The following is an 18,054-nucleotide window of genomic DNA, read 5'->3' on the forward strand; positions in this document are numbered from 1 at the left end:
AGAAAGCAGAATATATTGGTCACAACCAGCCCTGTCAGCATCTATGCAGAGACCACATGTTTCAATCTTTCATCAGAACTAATAGTTCAAAGCTGCTGAGTCTGCGTTCCCAGCATTTACTGTTGTTTCCAATTTCTAACACCTTTGCTTTTCAATCTTTCATTAGCCTTTTGATTGATGCTCTCTCTCAGAAAACCTTTACAGAGCCTCTGAGTGGCACTTTGAACATAACTAAGTCGTTCATAAGGCTCCTGAATGCTATTTTCTCAGGATATTCTGTGAAATGTTCATAGAGAAATTGCTGACATTTAATGTACAAGAACACATACACATACAAGTGCACTCAGAAACATAGGCAGGCACTCACACATACATGTACTCCCATTCACAAAGACACATTGAAAATATTTTTAAGTATAAACAAAATTATGTTAACACATAATAATATACATTTAAAAATTGTAACAACTCACCACAAAAACATATTCCATTTGACTCCTGTTATATCTTAATGTGCCTTGCTCCACAAATGTCACAATGGACGATGTTCAAACTTGCTGTAAACAGTTTATTATTAACAAATGATAACATCCTGGTTCAGATAATTTAATTTACTCTTGGTCTGTTTTTGATTTCTTTGCACAGGCTGAATATATTGCGGTATGTTTACCGATTGTGTTAACAGAATATAGATCATGGAACAATAAAATCCAAAAACAATTTTGTTTTGGCCCACAATGTCTGTGCCAAACTTTGCCCTTCCCACCTTAAAGTTATTTCCCAGAGTATTTGATTTTTCTATCCGTGGTAAAAGGTTCTGACTGTCTCCCTATCGGTGCCTCCTATAATTTTACATACTTTTATCAGGTCTCCCTGCAACCTCCAGCATATTAGCAATCCAAGTCTGTGCAACTTCTCCCTCTCGCTGATACTCCCTAATCCAGGCATCATTCTGGTAAACCTCCTATGCACCTTTTCCAAAACCTTCACATGGTGAATGACCCAGAACTGTATGCAATATTCAACATGCAGCCTAACCAAAGTCCTGTCAAGCTGTGTCATGACTCCTTGACATACTCAATGCCCTGACCTATGAAAAGAAGCAGTCTAAGGCAGAAGTGATACATGGTAACGTGTGTTGTGTTCTCAGGTTTGTTTTCATCATTGGTACATCTTCAGCCCTGTCCTTCAGTGCCATGCTCCGACGAGGTGTCCGACGACTGCAGTTGCTGCGAAAGCTGTCCTGGCGAACCGCCATCCTGCTTCTGATCGGAGCGTTCTTTATCAGCTATGGCCCAGCAGACGGTCCCAGTGAGTTTACCACCCATGGGCCCAGCTCTTCCAACTGGCCTGACTCTTCCTGTGATTTTGATAGGGGAAGTGAAGAACAAAGACATTAGCTAGAAATTCTTTGCATGAAGGAATTAACAGCCTGATTACGTTGCACAGTTTGCAAACGGCAACACCCATTTGATTCTGAGCTCTCTGAATGTGAAAGGAAAACCCAGAGACCCGGGTTTGATCCCGACAACGGGTGTTGTCTGTACGGAGTTTGTACGTTCTCCACGTGACCACGTGGGTTTTCTCCAAGATCTTCGGTTTCCTCCCACAGTCCAAAGATGTACAGGTATGTAGGTTAATTGGCTTGGTGTAGGTGTAAATTGTCCCTCGTGTGTGTAGGATGGTGTTAATGTGCGGGGATCACTGGTCAGTGTGGACTCGGTGGGCTCTGGGGCCTGTTTCCGTGCTGTCTCTCTAAACTAATTGGATGCCACTTCTGTACAGCACAGCTTAAAGAGGACTGAGAGGTTGATCCCATTTGAATTTTGCACGTCTCTTTTTCCACCTGCAGTTCTCCTTCAGACCATTTGATCTCTTCCTGATTGTGCCCTAGCTCCTAATCCCACAGCCCATCTCACCAGCAATTTATGCACATTAATCCCCTACCTTGCACCCCCCACTACATGCCCCAATCCTACACACAAGATCTCACTTTCCCCAGGTGGAAGTTCTGTCCCTCCCACCATAAATTGTGTGGCCTACCAGAGCAAAGAGAAGAAAAACACATTTGAGCATTTACTCCTCAGCCTGGAGCAGGGTCCTGACCTGAAACGTTGTAGAAACATAGAAAATAGGTGCTGGAGTAGGCCATTCGGCCCTTCGAGCCAGCACCGCCATTCAATGTGATCAAGGCTGATCATTCAAAATCAGTATTCCATTCCTGCGTTCTCCCCATATCCCTATTCATTTCCCTCCTCAAATGCTGCCTGGCTTGCTGAGTTCCCCAAGCGCTTCGTTTTATGCTCATGCAAGTCTGAATCTCTCACTCATAATGCCTCTGACCTGGTATTACAATGTAAGAATTCTGTTTAAAATAAACATCATTTTGACTTTCAAATGAAACTAATGCTACTCACCATTGAATGGTCCCAATAGCCTCTGCTGAAGGAGAGAACCTGACCTTAATGCAGATACTGCCATTGTTCTCTTTAAGATTACCACTGTGCCACACACGACTGACAATAGTTACAAGAACCAGTTGTAGGAAAATACTTGTAGCTTGGCACACCTCTTACTAATTTTATGAGAAAAAAAGAGAACTTATTTCTGCGGATGCTGGTTTACAAAAAAAGATACAAAGTGCTGGAGTAACTCAGTGGGTCAGTCAGCATTTCTGGAGAACATGCATAGGTGACGTTTTGGGTTAGATTTTTCTGTAGAGCAGTTTGAAGAAGGATCCTGACCCGAAACGTCACTTATTCATGTTCTCCACAGATGCTGCCTGACCTGAGTTACTCCAGCACTTTGTCCTTTTTTGAAATACTTTGTAACATTGTTTTGTTTAACTTTAATCTAGAATGAGGTGACGGTGGTTGGGGGGAGGGGATGCATTTCACAGATAGTCTGAGTTTTAATTATTAAAAGGTCCAAGTTTATTGCTTGATCTGTGAAGGTAGAAATTCTTTTGTTTGTGAGAAAACCATTTCACACAGAAGTGCACAGACAGAGGTTATCACTTCTTGCTGTCCAAGAAGCTTTCTGTGGCAGACTAAATGTCGCTCAGTTTTTAAAAATGACTAAAGATATTCCTGGCTGCAGTTGTCCAGCCAAACATCATGTTATCAATATCAGGCATTCCAAAGTGAGTACTTTGGTCTGCAGTATTGCATATTAACATGCCATTATTGTTTCTCACTCTGGGGAAAAGATATCTTGTTAATCCAGTTTCTGGAAATATTGATGGCAATAATCTGATTCAGGGATTTCTTGTGAATTATGATCAGATCAACTATTTGATGCCCGACAGTCATATGATTTAATGCCAGTCTCTAAGGCAACAGTGCAATCTTCTAATAAAACATTACTCCCTTTAAAGGCCACCATTTCCCCTTCTCTAATTTCATAAAACTTTTTAGCTGAGGAATTGATTTAATCCTGACTTTGTGCGAGAACATAATGTCAACCGCATACTGCTGGGTCAAAGCTGAGCAAGTTTAGCAAATCGAGTGAGATTCAGCTGCCTTGCGTTTCTAGTCACAACCAGTGAACCGATGCCGCTCCGTTCTAAAATGGCTTCATGTTGGTCACAAAGATCAGCCAGCGGAGACATAGATTGTGACCAGTTCTGGATGCGAGCTCAACATTGACAATTGGGAAGGGGCAGAGTTTGATTTGTGGGAGGTATGAGATTGGTTGCAGGATGTGCGGACCAAGATTGTTTTTTGCTTAAATAACTTGCTTGCGTCAGAAATGTGGATTGACCAGGAGGCCTGGATGGGGAATTATGGCAACATTGTAGTCCTATTTTGGATCCCGTTGCCCATGGATGGAGCTCACGATAGAAGGGCAATGCCCTATCTTTATGCTTTATCAATATTGTAATAACGCCTCAGAAGCTGCATGTTCATTTCCCCCAGTTGGCCAGTTACCAGCATGGTTTACACAGCCTCACAAAGTTCTTCACAACTAAATTGGATCTATCTTCTTCACAGGTCTGTTAGTTTCTCTTTGCCAATGATACTGTCAATGTCCAGATCAAATCATTGAGCTGAATGGATTGTTGAACTGTTCCAGAAGTCAATTTGAGTGCAACATTTGAGTGTAGGTCTTGACTTGGCAATGTTGCAAATTTCCTTCCCGAAGGGCATTTGTGAACCAAGTGACATTTTACAACAATTTGGCTGTTTCTTAACTGGTTTTACCGACAATTGGAGTTAGATTTGTTATTTCATGGTGTCGTTGTGTTATAGATCTTTGTGTATAAATTCTTCTGTTCACAGGCAGAATACCATGCACTGATACATAATGTTGAAAGCTACTCACTGGAAATGAATTTCTTGGCAATTATTTATTTTATTTCAGATTATTTAGTTAACTGTATTCGGTTCCTCAGCCATGATGATGGAAATTGAACTTGAGTATGGATTTCTTTCAGAACTCTGGATTACTTGTCTAGTAACAACCATGTTCAGTTTTGACATCATACTATCATACAACCCTAATAGCATAACAGTGTCATAGATTCCTCCATGATGGAACAGGCCACCATGTCTATGCCACGCATCAATTACTTAGTTTACTGATCCCATTTACCACCACTTGGTCCATAGACTTCCATAACTCAACAATTCAACTGCTCGTCCAGATATTCCTTAAATGTAGTGCGAGTCTCGGCCTTTGCCACCCTCTCAGTGTGCTTCAGATTTCATTTGCTCACTGCATGGAACTCTTAGCCTTTAACTGAAACATATGCTTGTTTTAGATGTTTCAGCAATGGGGAAAAGTTTCTACTCTTTACCCTATTTGTGCTTCTCATAATTCCATATACCTTGATTAGATCGCTCTTCAGCTTCCTCTGTTCCAAGAAAAATAACCCCAGTCTATCCAGACTCTCCTCACAACTGAATTGTTCCGTCATAGGCAATATCCTTGTAAATCTACTCTGTGCCCCCTCCAGTGCTCTCATGTCCTTCCAGTAGTAAAATGGCCAGAAGTGTACACAACAATTCAGCTGTGGCCGAATCAGTTTTGTAAAGTAGCACCATACCCTCCATACTTTTATATTCTAAACCATGCATTCCATATGCCTTCTTCATCGCCATATCTACAAGTGCTACCATCTTTAGAATTTGTGAACGTGTATGCAAAGTGGAAAAACCCCCCTAAAATGAACAAAGAGATGAGAATAGGCTATATTTAAATGCTCTCTGACACTGATCAAATAGTATATACATAGTAATACACTTCAGAGCATTCCAATGTTTACTAGAACATAAGTGTGATCAGACTGGATTAACAGACGTTGAATTGTTCTTGTGCTTTTACAAGTCAATGCTCTTTTCCTTTTCCTCATTTTAACTCTCATGACAGAAATCGCATCTGCAAATGTTATGGAGCATGCAATTTACTGCACATCTCTGAATAAAGATGGTTTTTAATTAAGTAATGAGCTGATTTTAATAAATCTCTTACCGAGAGTGCATCTAAGCCCAGGGTTAATTCTCTATCCAACTGATGATTTATGTGCTGCTGATGTGCTTGTTCTGTCACATACGGAGTGCTGACCGCACTTAATCACTCAGGCTGTTTCATTTAGGCATTTTTCCTTTGTGTTCTTTTAGAATTATCGGTAATGCTTGAAAGGCCTTGTTCTTCCAGCACAGCTCTCCATGTATATCCATGTCAAATCCTGATCAATAATGCTAATCGGGAGGAGGTCTCACAGAGTTCTCTGGCCACATAAAATAATGAATGTCTCGGATGCATTAGCAGGTGGAGTTTTCCAGCAATTAAGCTTATCATTCTGTGTTGGCAAAACAGCTATGTGACCGTGCCATTGGTGATTCTGCTGACAAAGCTCCTGATTTTCATGTTAAAACCGGCATCATAGCAAAGTGCATAACTTAGCCACATTTCCACCAAAACTCCCATTGCACACCCCAACCCACTAAAAACATAACCGCTGGAAACAATTATGCAGCCACAGTAAATCAGTGATTCTGCTCATTGGTTTTGAAAGTGCACAGCAAAAATATCAGATCACTAATTCAGGGGAGGCTCAAAGATTATAGTGGAGAAAGGAATGAGAAATGAAGTGGCTACACTGATCTGTGCATTGATATTTACAGTACAACTTTTGACCTTTATGTCAGGAGACAGCGTGAAGTACATTTAGATAAAGAATCTTCAGAAACAGAAAAGGCTGTTGTAAACATCCAAGGAATGATATTACAGCAGTAACATAGCTTGATGTGCTGCTGCTGGAACCAGTAACTTGCAAGGTGTGAAATGTATGCCTTACCATTTTGTTAACAGTACATTGGACTCCCAATGGTGCAGAAGAGTGAAGAGTGGGTTACTTTACAGCCTTCTGGCCTCAACAATGACTTCAACAGCTTACGACCATTATCACTGCTCCAGTTTTATTGGACAGCAGGTGCTGGTAATAATTCTGCTGTATCCACTTACATCGTCCTTTTTTGTTCTTTAGCTCCCCCAATTCTATTTTTGGCTTAGACCATCATCCTTGTTGTTATTTAATTCCTCCAGTCGTTTACACTATTACTGACCCTCCCACGACTCCCACTCACCCTCCATTTCCCTGATTTTGTTCTAAATTTATCTCGTCTCTGTTTTATGCTAATAATGACTCAGAAGCGAGACCCATGAGCCATGATGGTTTCAGGGGAGCATTGCCTTCAGTCGTAATCCCTTCTGTTTATTTAGCCGTACCCTTGCAACGCTTTCTCTCTCATGCATATCCATCAATTCCCCCATCTCTATTTTTGCCTTCAACCTTTTCTAAGGAGTAATCCACAGTTAACCTACTGGCACATTTTTGGTACTTGGGATTAAACCAGAGCATCAGGTGTGATGACCAGTGTGGTCACAGGAAGAAAATGCAGTCTCCGTACAGACAGTAACCAAGGTCAGGATTGAACCCATGTCCCAGGTTCTGATGGAAGATCATTGATTTGAAACAATAATTGTTTCTCTCTTTTTCCTGACTGCTGTTTATTTCCAGCATTTCCTCTTTTTAATGCATAATTCCAGCATCTGGAATTTTATTATTGCTTTGGTTACATCTGTGAGGTGAACACTGAATAGCCCTAACATTATGTCCAAAACAACACTCATATTCTTTTTAAAGCTCACCATAGTAAACCTCAAATCAGAAAAGGAAAGGAATGTTAAGAGATTAATTTGTGCTTTTGTTTATCCTGTCAACTATCTTTCCCATTCTAGGCAGCACCACACCTTTCCGAAAGCTTTGTTGTTGGCACGACTATATATGTACTTTTTAAATCAACTCTGCTTGTGACTATCCGTGGGATTTGTTGGCACCATAGTTCTTCAGTTACATTACATTACTGCTGGTGTTAAATATTAAGGTGGTTACAAAGCAAGCTTTACCTTGGAGGCTAATTGTTCATTCTGGCAGTTTTTTGGCTGTGTTTTCCTTCCTTCCCATTTAATCCCAAATGCATATTAGACTTTTGATTCCCAACACAGTTAAGAGCAAATGGCACAAACCTCTCTTAACTTAAGGTGAGAGGGAGGAGACTGGGACATGGTCTGCAGAGTGTGTGCTTAATCCACTCAGTGCAGCTGCTAGCTTGCTAATGGTGGAGTGTCTTGAAGGTCACGAGGAACCTGAAAGCTATGTTGTGCTGTTGGAGGTTTTCCGTGGACCAGTTTCTGGTGAGACTCCAAACTGAGAAGACATCTGTTCTGGTACAGTAACGTAAAGGAAGACGTACTTGTGCCTTTGAAGTCCCTTTCTCAACAAACCAAAATGCTGTGCAGCGAATGATGTACTTTTATAGTAATCCCGGACATGCAGAAGCTAACGTTTGCATAGTAAGCTCCCATGAATGGCATTGCAATAATTTGTTTTAATAATGCATGGATAAATATTATCAAGAGAATTGAGGAGAACTCCCCTGTTCTTTTTCAAGATAGTGCCTTGCAAATGTTTACATCTATCTGGAAGCAGCTGGGACCTTGGTTAAATGTCTCATCTGAATGGTGCCTCTGACTGTCTAGTCTCCCTCAGTACTATAATTAAGCACCGGCCTGTTTTGAGCATGTCTTGGAGTGGGCATTGGAGCCACAACTTTCAGACCCAGAGATAAAAATGCTCCCCACTAGCCTGTGCTTATAACCTCTTATCACTTTCCTTTCTCTGTTTCTAGATCCCGTAGACCCCAGACTCTGCCACTAATGTGACCTGTTTCCATGGTTGCAAAATGACCATTGCCCTTTGCCCAATTGGCCATTATTTCTGTGTTGGACTTGACATTACATGTCAATGAGATAGTTTAACAGCAGTGTATGTTTTGTGTCACTTGCTGAAAAGATATGTTCTTAATTGAATGTTACTGCGTTTAAAAAGGATGTTGTGTCAGCTTAGTTAATTTGGTTATGCAGCAAAGCATATTAGGTTTGTTCCCTTGAAATGAGTTCCTAATTTTAAAAAAACATATCATCCTGTTAGGAGATGCCAAGCAGACAAATTGGAGTCCTGGCTTGGTCTGCAGTGGACAGTCGGGAATTAAAGGACGCTCATTTAGGAAAGAGATGAGGACAATAGACAATAGACAATAGGTGCAGGAGTAGGCCATTCAGCCCTTCGAGCCAGCACCGCCATTCAATGCGATCATGGCTGATCACTCTCAATCAGTACCCTGTTCCTGCCTTCACCCCATACCCCCCCCCTCGCTATCCTTAAGAGCTCTATCCAGCTCTCTCTTGAAAGCATCCAACGAACTGGCCTCCACTGCCTTCTGAGGCAGAGAATTCCACACCTTCACCACTCTCTGACTGAAAAAGTTCTTCCTCATCTCCGTTCTAAATGGCCTACCCCTTATTCTTAAACTGTGGCCCCTTGTTCTGGACTCCCCCAACATTGGGAACATGTTTCCTGCCTCTAATGTGTCCAATCCCCTAATTATCTTATATGTTTCAATAAGATCCCCCCTCATCCTTCTAAATTCCAGTGTATACAAGCCCAATCGCTCCAGCCTTTCAACATACGACAGTCCCGCCATTCCGGGAATTAACCTAGTGAACCTACGCTGCACGCCCTCCATAGCAAGAATATCCTTCCTCAAATTTGGAGACCAAAACTGCACACAGTACTCCAGGTGCGGTCTCACCAGGGCCCGGTACAACTGTAGAAGGACCTCTTTGCTCCTATACTCAACTCCTCTTGTTACAAAGGCCAACATTCCATTGGCTTTCTTCACTGCCCGCTGTACCTGCATGCTTCCTTTCATTGACTGATGCACTAGGACACCCAGATCTCGTTGAACTCCCCCTCCTCCTAACTTGACACCATTCAGATAATAATCTGCCTTTCTATTCTTACTTCCAAAGTGAATAACCTCACACTTATCTACATTAAACTGCATCTGCCATGTATCCGCCCACTCACACAACCTGTCCAAGTCACCCTGCAGCCTTATTGCATCTTCCTCACAATTCACACTACCCCCCAGCTTAGTATCATCTGCAAATTTGCTAATGGTACTTTTAATCCCTTCGTCTAAGTCATTAATGTATATTGTAAATAGCTGGGGTCCCAGCACCGAACCTTGCGGTACCCCACTGGTCACTGCCTGCCATTCCGAAAGGGCCCCATTTATCCCCACTCTTTGCTTTCTGTCTGTCAACCAATTTTCTATCCATGTCAGTACCCTACCCCCAATACCATGTGCCCTAATTTTGCCCACTAATCTCCTATGTGGGACCTTGTCGAAGGCTTTCTGAAAGTCGAGGTACACCACATCCACTGACTCTCCCCTGTCAATTTTCCTAGTTACATCCTCAAAAAATTCCAGTAGATTTGTCAAGCATGATTTCCCCTTCGTAAATCCATGCTGACTCGGAATGATCCCGTTACTGCTATCCAAATGCTCAGCAATTTCGTCTTTTATAATTGACTCCAGCATCTTCCCCACCACTGATGTCAGACTAACTGGTCTATAATTACCCGTTTTCTCTCTCCCTCCTTTCTTAAAAAGTGGGATAACATTTGCTATCCTCCAATCCACAGGAACTTATCCTGAATCTATAGAACATTGAAAAATGATCTCCAATGCTTCCACTATTTCTAGAGCCACCTCCTTAAGTACCCTGGGATGCAGACCATCAGGCCCTGGGGATTTATCAGCCTTCAGTCCCATCAGTCTACCCAAAACCATTTCCTGCCTAATGTGGATTTCCTTCAGTTCCTCCATCACCCTAGGTTCTCCGGCCCCTAGAACATTTGGGAGATTGTGTGTATCTTCCTCAGTGAAGACAGATCCAAAGTAACGGTTTAACTCGTCTGCCATTTCTTTGTTCCCCATAATAAATTCCCCTGTTTCTGTCTTCAAGGGACCCACATTTGCCTTGACTATTTTTTTCCTCTTCACGTACCTAAAAAAACTTTTGCTATCCTCCTTTATATTATTGGCTAGTTTACCCTCGTACCTCATCTTTTCTCCCCGTATCGCCTTTTTAGTTAACTTTTGTAGCTCTTTAAAAGAGTCCCAATCCTCTGTCTTCCCACTCTTCTTTGCTATGTTATACTTCCTCTCCTTAATTTTTATGCTGTCCCTGACTTCCCTTGTCAGCCACAGGTGTCTCTTACTCCCCTTAGAGTCTTTCCACCTCTTTGGAATAAATTGATCCTGCAACCTCTGCATTATTCCCAGGAATACCTGCCATTGCTGTTCTACCGTCTTCCCTGCTAGGGCCTCCTTCCAGTCAATTTTAGCCAGCTCCTGCCTCATGCCTCTGTAATCCCCTTTGCTATACTGTAATACTGACACTTCCGATTTTCCCTTCTGCCTTTCCATTTGCAGAGTAAAACTTATCATGTTGTGATCACTGCCACCTAATGGCTCTTTTACCTCTAGTCCCCTTATCAGATGAGGAGGCATTTCTTTAGTCAGAGAATGGTGAATCTGTGGAGGCCAAGTCAAGGGATATTTTTAAGACAGAAATAGATAGGTTCTTGATTCGTATGGATGTCAGGGGTAATGTGGAGAAGGCAGGAGAATGGGGTTAGGAGGGAGAGATAGATCAGCCATGATTGAATGGCGGAGTAGACTTGATGGGCCAAATGGCCTAATTCTGCTCCTATCACTTATGACCTTATGAATGGCAGGAGGGAATGTGTAATTGGCCTTTGATTCCATAGGTTAGGGAAGAAATAATTGCACAATGAAACTCACAGACACCACAGGCAGTAATAGGAACAGGGTGAGAAAAACAAGTGAGGAATCACCAATGCCAAGGCTGCCCTCCTCTGCCTGGTGATCATACAGGATCACATTGAGCAACAGTCGTGCTTGTAGTCAGGGGTGAAATGCTGGCAAATGATTTCTTCCCTTACCTATGGAATCAAAGGCCAATTACACACCTTCCCACCACCCTCGTCTATGTATTATTGTTGAGCATATGCAGGCCAGGACTCCAACACATCGATTTATTCACAAAATGCTGGAGTAACTCAGCATACTTGGTACCCTTTTACAATTTCATGTGATTTTTTTATTTACTCAGGACAGACCTGTGACCCCCCTCAACCTCCCTCACTTTAGGTTGAAGTCAGATGTGCCTTCAGCATGGAACCAATCCATAGCAGGCAGCGACATCAGTGAGGTTAAAATGTCTTTCTTTTCTTTTCACAGTGTCATGGGAAAGGGCCAGAATCCCAGGAGTTCTGCAGCGCCTTGGGTTCACGTATTTTGTCATCGCTGTGATGGAGACCTGTTGTGCTAAAAAGGATCTGAAGCAATACGCGGTGAGAAATTCCTTCTGGTGATCAGCTATACTCACTCTTATGGGAAATTGCATTTGCGGAAATTATTGCATTCCCTCTGGAGGCTGATGGCCTGTTATATCTCAGAGGTTTTTAAGGCAACACCAACACTGCCTCAGAAATTGACCACATAAGATAGTGTCTTGCTTGTGTGCAAAGTTGCAATTTGTCATAGTACTGCAAATTGCTGGTCATATTTAACATCCATTTTAACCATAGCTATCATATCTTTTTCACCACCGAACTAACATTGTATTCAAAGATGCTGCATGCTTTGGGATGAATGCTCCAGAGCCTAGCTCTGAAACTACCTTACTCTGACACCACAAGGAACTGCAGGTGCTGGATTCTTGATTAAAACACAAAAATGCTGGATGAACTCAGCAGGTCAGGCAACATCTGTGGAGGGATTGAACAGACAATGTTTCAGATTGGGACCCTTCCTCAGTCTCTTTCAGGCCAGACCCTTCTTCAGACATGCAGAAGAGGGGTTCCAATCCAAACTGTCAGCTGTCCATTCCCTCCACAGATGCTGCCTGACCCTGCTGAGTTCCTCCAGCACCCTGCATTTTACTCTGAGACCAGTTGTCCCAGATTGTAACTCTGCTCAGGTGTTTGTGAATGTGCATGTGTGCTTTTTCATTCCCAACTACATTTGGGAAAGAATCAAGTTTTTGGCCCTTGGGTCGATTCCCAGTCAGTGATACCCAAACCAAAATCTGCCAGTTATGTTTCCAGTGCCACTCCCTCAGTAATACATGGTTCTCTTTATGACATTCTGCTGTGTAGCCTTAAGAACATTAGAAATAGAAGTAGTATTTGGACATTTGGCCCATCATGGCTGTTCTACCATTCAACAAGATCGCATGCTCATCTTTAACTAGCATCAGTTTTATGTACTAAATCCACATCCATCAATTCCTTTAAAATACAAGAGTCGATTGATCTTTGGCAAATATAATCAGCAACTGAAACTCCACAGCCCTTTTGGGTAGTGAATTCCAAAGTTTCACCACACTCTATTTTATTATCTGTGTAATAAATGTCTAATCCATTATTTTGATATTGTGGCTCATAGTTCTAGATGCACCAGTTGAGGAAACATAAACTATGTATCTATACTCTGCACACCCTTAAAAATGTGTACTTTTCAATGAGATGATCTCTCGCTCGTTTCAATTTAAGAGGGCACAGGTCCAGCCTCCTTCAGCTCCCCTCACCCGACAAACTAAGACTCACTATTCAATCCGGTGAACCTTTGCTGCACTTCTTCAATCACTAACCTGTTCTTTGGGGTTGACTAAACATGTGCACAATATTCTAGATGCTATCTCCTCAAAGCCCTATATAATTGGAGCAACACATCAGTACTCTTGTACGCGTTCTCTTGCAATGAAGACTATCATTCCCCATTGATTCCTGACCTGTATTTTCTCCTGTTTCATCTTTCTATCTATTTTCAGGAGGTTGCCTGGGTCTTCTTCCATAAAGAAAGAGGCACAAATATTGGTTGTATTTCTCTATCATTTCTTTACTTCCCAAAATAGTTTCTTTCATCTCAGCCTGTAAGTGACTCACATTAACTTCTGCTATTCTTTGGCCTTTTACATATTTATTGAAGATCTTACAATCTGTTTTAATGTTTCTCAGTTGGGTATCCTTGTAATTTTAGTTTAGTTTAGTTTAGAGATTCAGCGCGGAAACAGGCCCTTCGGCCCACTGAGTCCGCACCGACCAACGATCCCCGCACACCAACACTATCCTACTAGGGACAATTTACACATGCACCAAGCCAATTAAACTACATACCTATCTATTTCATCTTTCTGTATAAGGAAATGCTTGTCCATTTTCACAGTCATATAGCACAGACTCAGGCCCTTTGGCCAATTCATCCATGACAACCAAGATGTTGATTTTAACCAGTCCCATTTGACCCCTATACTTCTAAATCTTTCCTATCCATGTACCTGTCCAAATGTCTTTTGAATGTTGCTCTTGAGCCTGCCTCAGCAGCTTCCTGCAGCACTATTTCGGTACCACTCTCTGTGTGGAAAAAGTTGCCCCTCAACTTCCTAATAACTCTTTCCAGTTTCTCCTCACCCTTTTTTCCTGGTCCAGTGTGTGACATCTTTATTATTTCTGGAGTGTCCCCTCACAAAACAGCCTGGAAGAAAGTCATTTGACTGAATTTAAAATCCTTGTTCACATCTTAGATTCCTCAATAGTTTTGAAAATCATCTTCGCAGCTTCCTCTATTTCAATATCCTCTTTGTGTCCTTTTGACATCCAACATCTTTGAATTAGTACCAACTTTAATTTCTCCTGATAGCCAATGCAGGGCTCTAGCATCAATCCATGACCCCTTTAAATTTGAACTTGTTTGTTTGTGTATTTAATTATAGCACTTTTACCTTCTCATGCATCTTGCGTGTGATATGATTGCATCCTTAGGACCGTATTTGGGCCCCGGTTCGGGAAATTCTCATCTACTGGCCTGAGTGGATATTTATCACTATACTGGAAATATTATGGCTGTGTCTTACCTTCCTCCTTCCTGTCCCAGGATGTCCCACGTAAGTTCAATCTGGGCTGGGATAAACAGCTTTGAGCATTTCAAATACCCATGGTATATGTTGTCTATCAAGAAGATGCCCCAGAAAAAGGGGGCAATTGTCTGTTACCAGAGCAACCACACACACCAGGAGTTCTTGGGCCTGCTGTTCATGTTTCGCCATTTGTTAATTTTAGTAACACAGTGACTGAGCTCGAGGTCTAAGCTGCAGACTGTGGTGGTGACAGCAGCAGAAACCATTCAGGGTAGAAATGCTGTGTTTAGACGCAGAAAAAGCTTTCGATCAGGTTGAGTGGGGATATTTACTCAGAGTGCTGGAAGAGTTTGGTCTTGGAGCCTCTTTTATTTCCTGGGTACGTCTTATATATGCTCATCCCACCGCTTCCATACTCACAAACCAGGATAGGTCTCCCCCTTTTGCCCTTCAGAGGGGTGCGCGACAGGGCTGCCCCCTCTCGCCGCTCCTCTTTGCGTTAGCCATTGAGCCGCTGGCAATCGGCATAAGAGGGCATGCGCTTATAAAACCGATAATACTGGGTGGGGTGGAACATAAGATTTCGCTTTATGCGGATGATATTGCCATCTTTTTATCTGACCCTGAACATTCTGTTCCTTACCTATTCCAGCTTATTAATTCCTTTGGCGAGGTCTCAGGTTACACTATAAACTGGCAGAAGAGTGAACTTATATCGATAACAGCAGAATTAGACCCTGTATTCTTAGCCAACATGCAGTTTAAAACAAATCCGGATAGTATAAAATATCTGGGCATTAAAATATCTAAAAACCCCAAGACCCTTTTTAAAATTAACTTTACCGAAAGGTTGAACAAGCTAAAGGAGAACATAGAGAAATGGAGAACGTTGCCTATTTCCTTGATTGGCCGCGTGAACGCAGTAAAGATGGTCTCCCTGCCGAGATTTCTGTATTTATTTCAGAATGTTCCTGTTTTTATCCCCAAATCCTACTTTAAGTTAATCGATTCTATCATTATGCCATTTATTTGGGGATATAAAGCACACAGGATCTCAAAAGCTTATCTTCAAAAAACGAGGGAACATGGGGGACTGGGGTTACCATGCTTTTTATATTACTATTGGGCGGCCAATGTTAGAGTCATGGTATACTGGCAGTATGCATATGAACGGGGAGTTGGATATGACCTGCCACCTTGGCTGGCGATTGAAAAAAGCTTAACCCCAAAAACTTCTCTCCCTGCTCTCCTTTTTTCATTACCCAGATCTCTCACCTCTCTTAGAGAGGATCACTTCACTCTGTCCAATGCTCAGAGAATATGGCACCAAATTAGGAAAGCTTGTGAGCTTCCGAATACGTCAATGCACGCCCCAATCTGGCATAACCACGCTTTCCCCCCATCATTTACAGACACAGCATTCAAAGAATGGAGCTGTAAAGGGATAGTTACAATAAAAGATCTTTACATAAATAGACACTTTGCATCATTTGATCAGCTACAATCCAAGTTCTCATTGCCCAAAACTCAATTCTTCAGGTACTTACAGCTGAGAAATTCGACAAAACAATTCGCTTTTTGAGTCCCTGCCCGAAGACGACTTGTTGTCCAAAATTTTGCTGGGTCCCCCGGAAGCAAAGAACCTAATCTCATCGTTTGTAGGTATCTTTTTAAACAAACTAGATAAATCTACTTTAAAAATAAAACAAACCTGGGAAGAAGACCTTAACATTGAAATTGATGACGATGTCTGGAAGGAAGTACTGAAAAGTATAAAATCCTGTTCTATTAATTCTAGGCTACAACTGATTCAATTCAAGGTTATACACAGATTACACTACTCTAAGGTTAAGCTGCATAAAATCTTTCCTGATCTCTCACCTTTGTGTAATAGATGCAAGACCGCTGAGGGTACACTCGCTCACCACTTTTGGACTTGTCCAAAACTTCACAACTTTTGGTGTCTTTTATTTCAATGGTACTCCACTGTTTTAAACGTCACTTTAACTCCGGACCCTGAAACTGCTCTATTCGGGTATTCCACAACGCTTGAGAAGCTAGACCATAATGCTCGCACAATCTTGGTTTATGGTATGGTAATTGCCAACAGATGTATTTTGAAACTATGGAAATCAGACTCTGCTCCTCAGTTTGAGACTTGGTTAAGAGAATTAATGGGCATATTACACGTAGAGAGGTTGAGATATGAATTGTCTGGCAACCCTCAAAAGTTCTTCAACATATGGAACCCAGTGCTGCAGCATATTAAGGACAAGTAAAACTATCCCCTCAATGCCACACGCTTTGGTACCTTCTTTGAATCCAGCAGTGAAAATACTGAAATATTTGACTTGTGAAAATTACCTTGCCTCATGTTTTTGTGCTTTTGTCTTTTTTTGTTACATTGTAGTTATGTTTTTTTTAAATGTATTTTTATTTATTTATTTGTTTGTTTTTGTTTGTTTGTTTTCATGATTATGTAGGGAAGGGGAGGGATGGGGTTTACTGTTGTTGTTATATGCATTGTAATCAATTATAAAATAAAAAAAATTAAGAAGAAATGCTTTCTGCTGCTGCTCACAGTGCTACTCGGGTTGAAAGATGCCTTTAGTGGGCCACAATGGCGCCGATCCAATCACGGGCATAACCAGCATAGCAGTGTAATCAGGTGTTAACAATGTGATATTTCAGGGAATAATTATTTGCACACTAGGGAGGACAAAAGATTCTTACGATTTTGTTGGAAATGACTCTTGAAAATTCAGTCCCAACTTGTTACACCCACATTTATAACAGGTGATTGAATGAGCACATATGACACCTTTCAGGTTATCAAAACCATAAGAATGGCAACAGATCCTCAGTTTTAACAGAGGTGCCAGCCTTAATCAAGTGTTGAGGAAGCAGGTTTAAGTGCACAGAGTCCTGATTTCAAGACACTAATGCCACCATTGGGTCCAGATGACAGTCACCTTTGTTACTTCCTGTGAATTCAAAGCTTCGGTACACATCTCTGTATTGCTTGCTTGCCTGCATCTTCCCGTGTAAACCGTTAATTCAGAATATCAAATGTTAGTTCATTTGGACTTCGCTCTCCAATGTGACTGATCTCAGAGGAGAGAAGTTTGACATGGATTTTGAACGGATTTTTTAAAGTAGGGAGGAGAGAAATGCTGAGGTGAAGAATGTAAGGAAGGGAACGTTAAGTGGAAGCAGCTGAATATAGAGGTGCAGGGAAGCACACTAGAGGCCAGAGGTTGAAAGGATGTGGAGGGAACATTAAGATGGAAGTTGCAAAGATTGCTTCCAATCTGAGAAGGGAACGAGAATGTTAAATTCAATCAGATGACTTTCTCCCAGGCTCTTTCAATATCTGAGAGCACACTTCAGAAGTATTGAAGTTGTCACACAAGAGGCCTGGAATATGTCTTTGCATCTCCTGAATAATAGGAACCAGTCACAGTTAATGAAGCAACTCGTCAAACGGATGCCGCCTTGTGTGATTTATACTGCCCCACAAGCCAGTTTTTTAAAAAAGTCTGTCTCAGCACCTCTCCTGTATCACTGCTGTTCACGTGCTGGGAATTTTGGATGATCAGGTCTCGCGGGCTCCAGTCAGCTGTGATGGGAACTCTGTTTACTTGATGGGCTGTTCCTTTTGATTAATGGCTCATATTACGGACCTTGCTAGGG

The 18,054-nt window shown here is 41.8% G+C and overlaps 1 protein-coding gene across 1 annotated transcript in view; it reads left to right on the forward strand.

Moving 5' to 3' along the window:
* LOC144609965 (heparan-alpha-glucosaminide N-acetyltransferase-like) overlaps positions 1-18,054 on the forward strand; it is a 198,711-nt gene that overhangs the window by 130,375 nt on the left and 50,282 nt on the right. Inside the window, exons 10-12 of the mRNA XM_078428374.1 lie at positions 1,151-1,311; positions 11,682-11,794; positions 14,267-14,388. Coding sequence (XP_078284500.1) covers positions 1,151-1,311; positions 11,682-11,794; positions 14,267-14,388 — 396 coding nt within the window. The remainder of the gene's footprint in view (positions 1-1,150; positions 1,312-11,681; positions 11,795-14,266; positions 14,389-18,054) is intronic.

This window comes from Rhinoraja longicauda, chromosome 35 (assembly GCF_053455715.1).
Source record: "Rhinoraja longicauda isolate Sanriku21f chromosome 35, sRhiLon1.1, whole genome shotgun sequence".
Taxonomy (NCBI): Eukaryota; Metazoa; Chordata; class Chondrichthyes; order Rajiformes; family Arhynchobatidae; genus Rhinoraja; species Rhinoraja longicauda.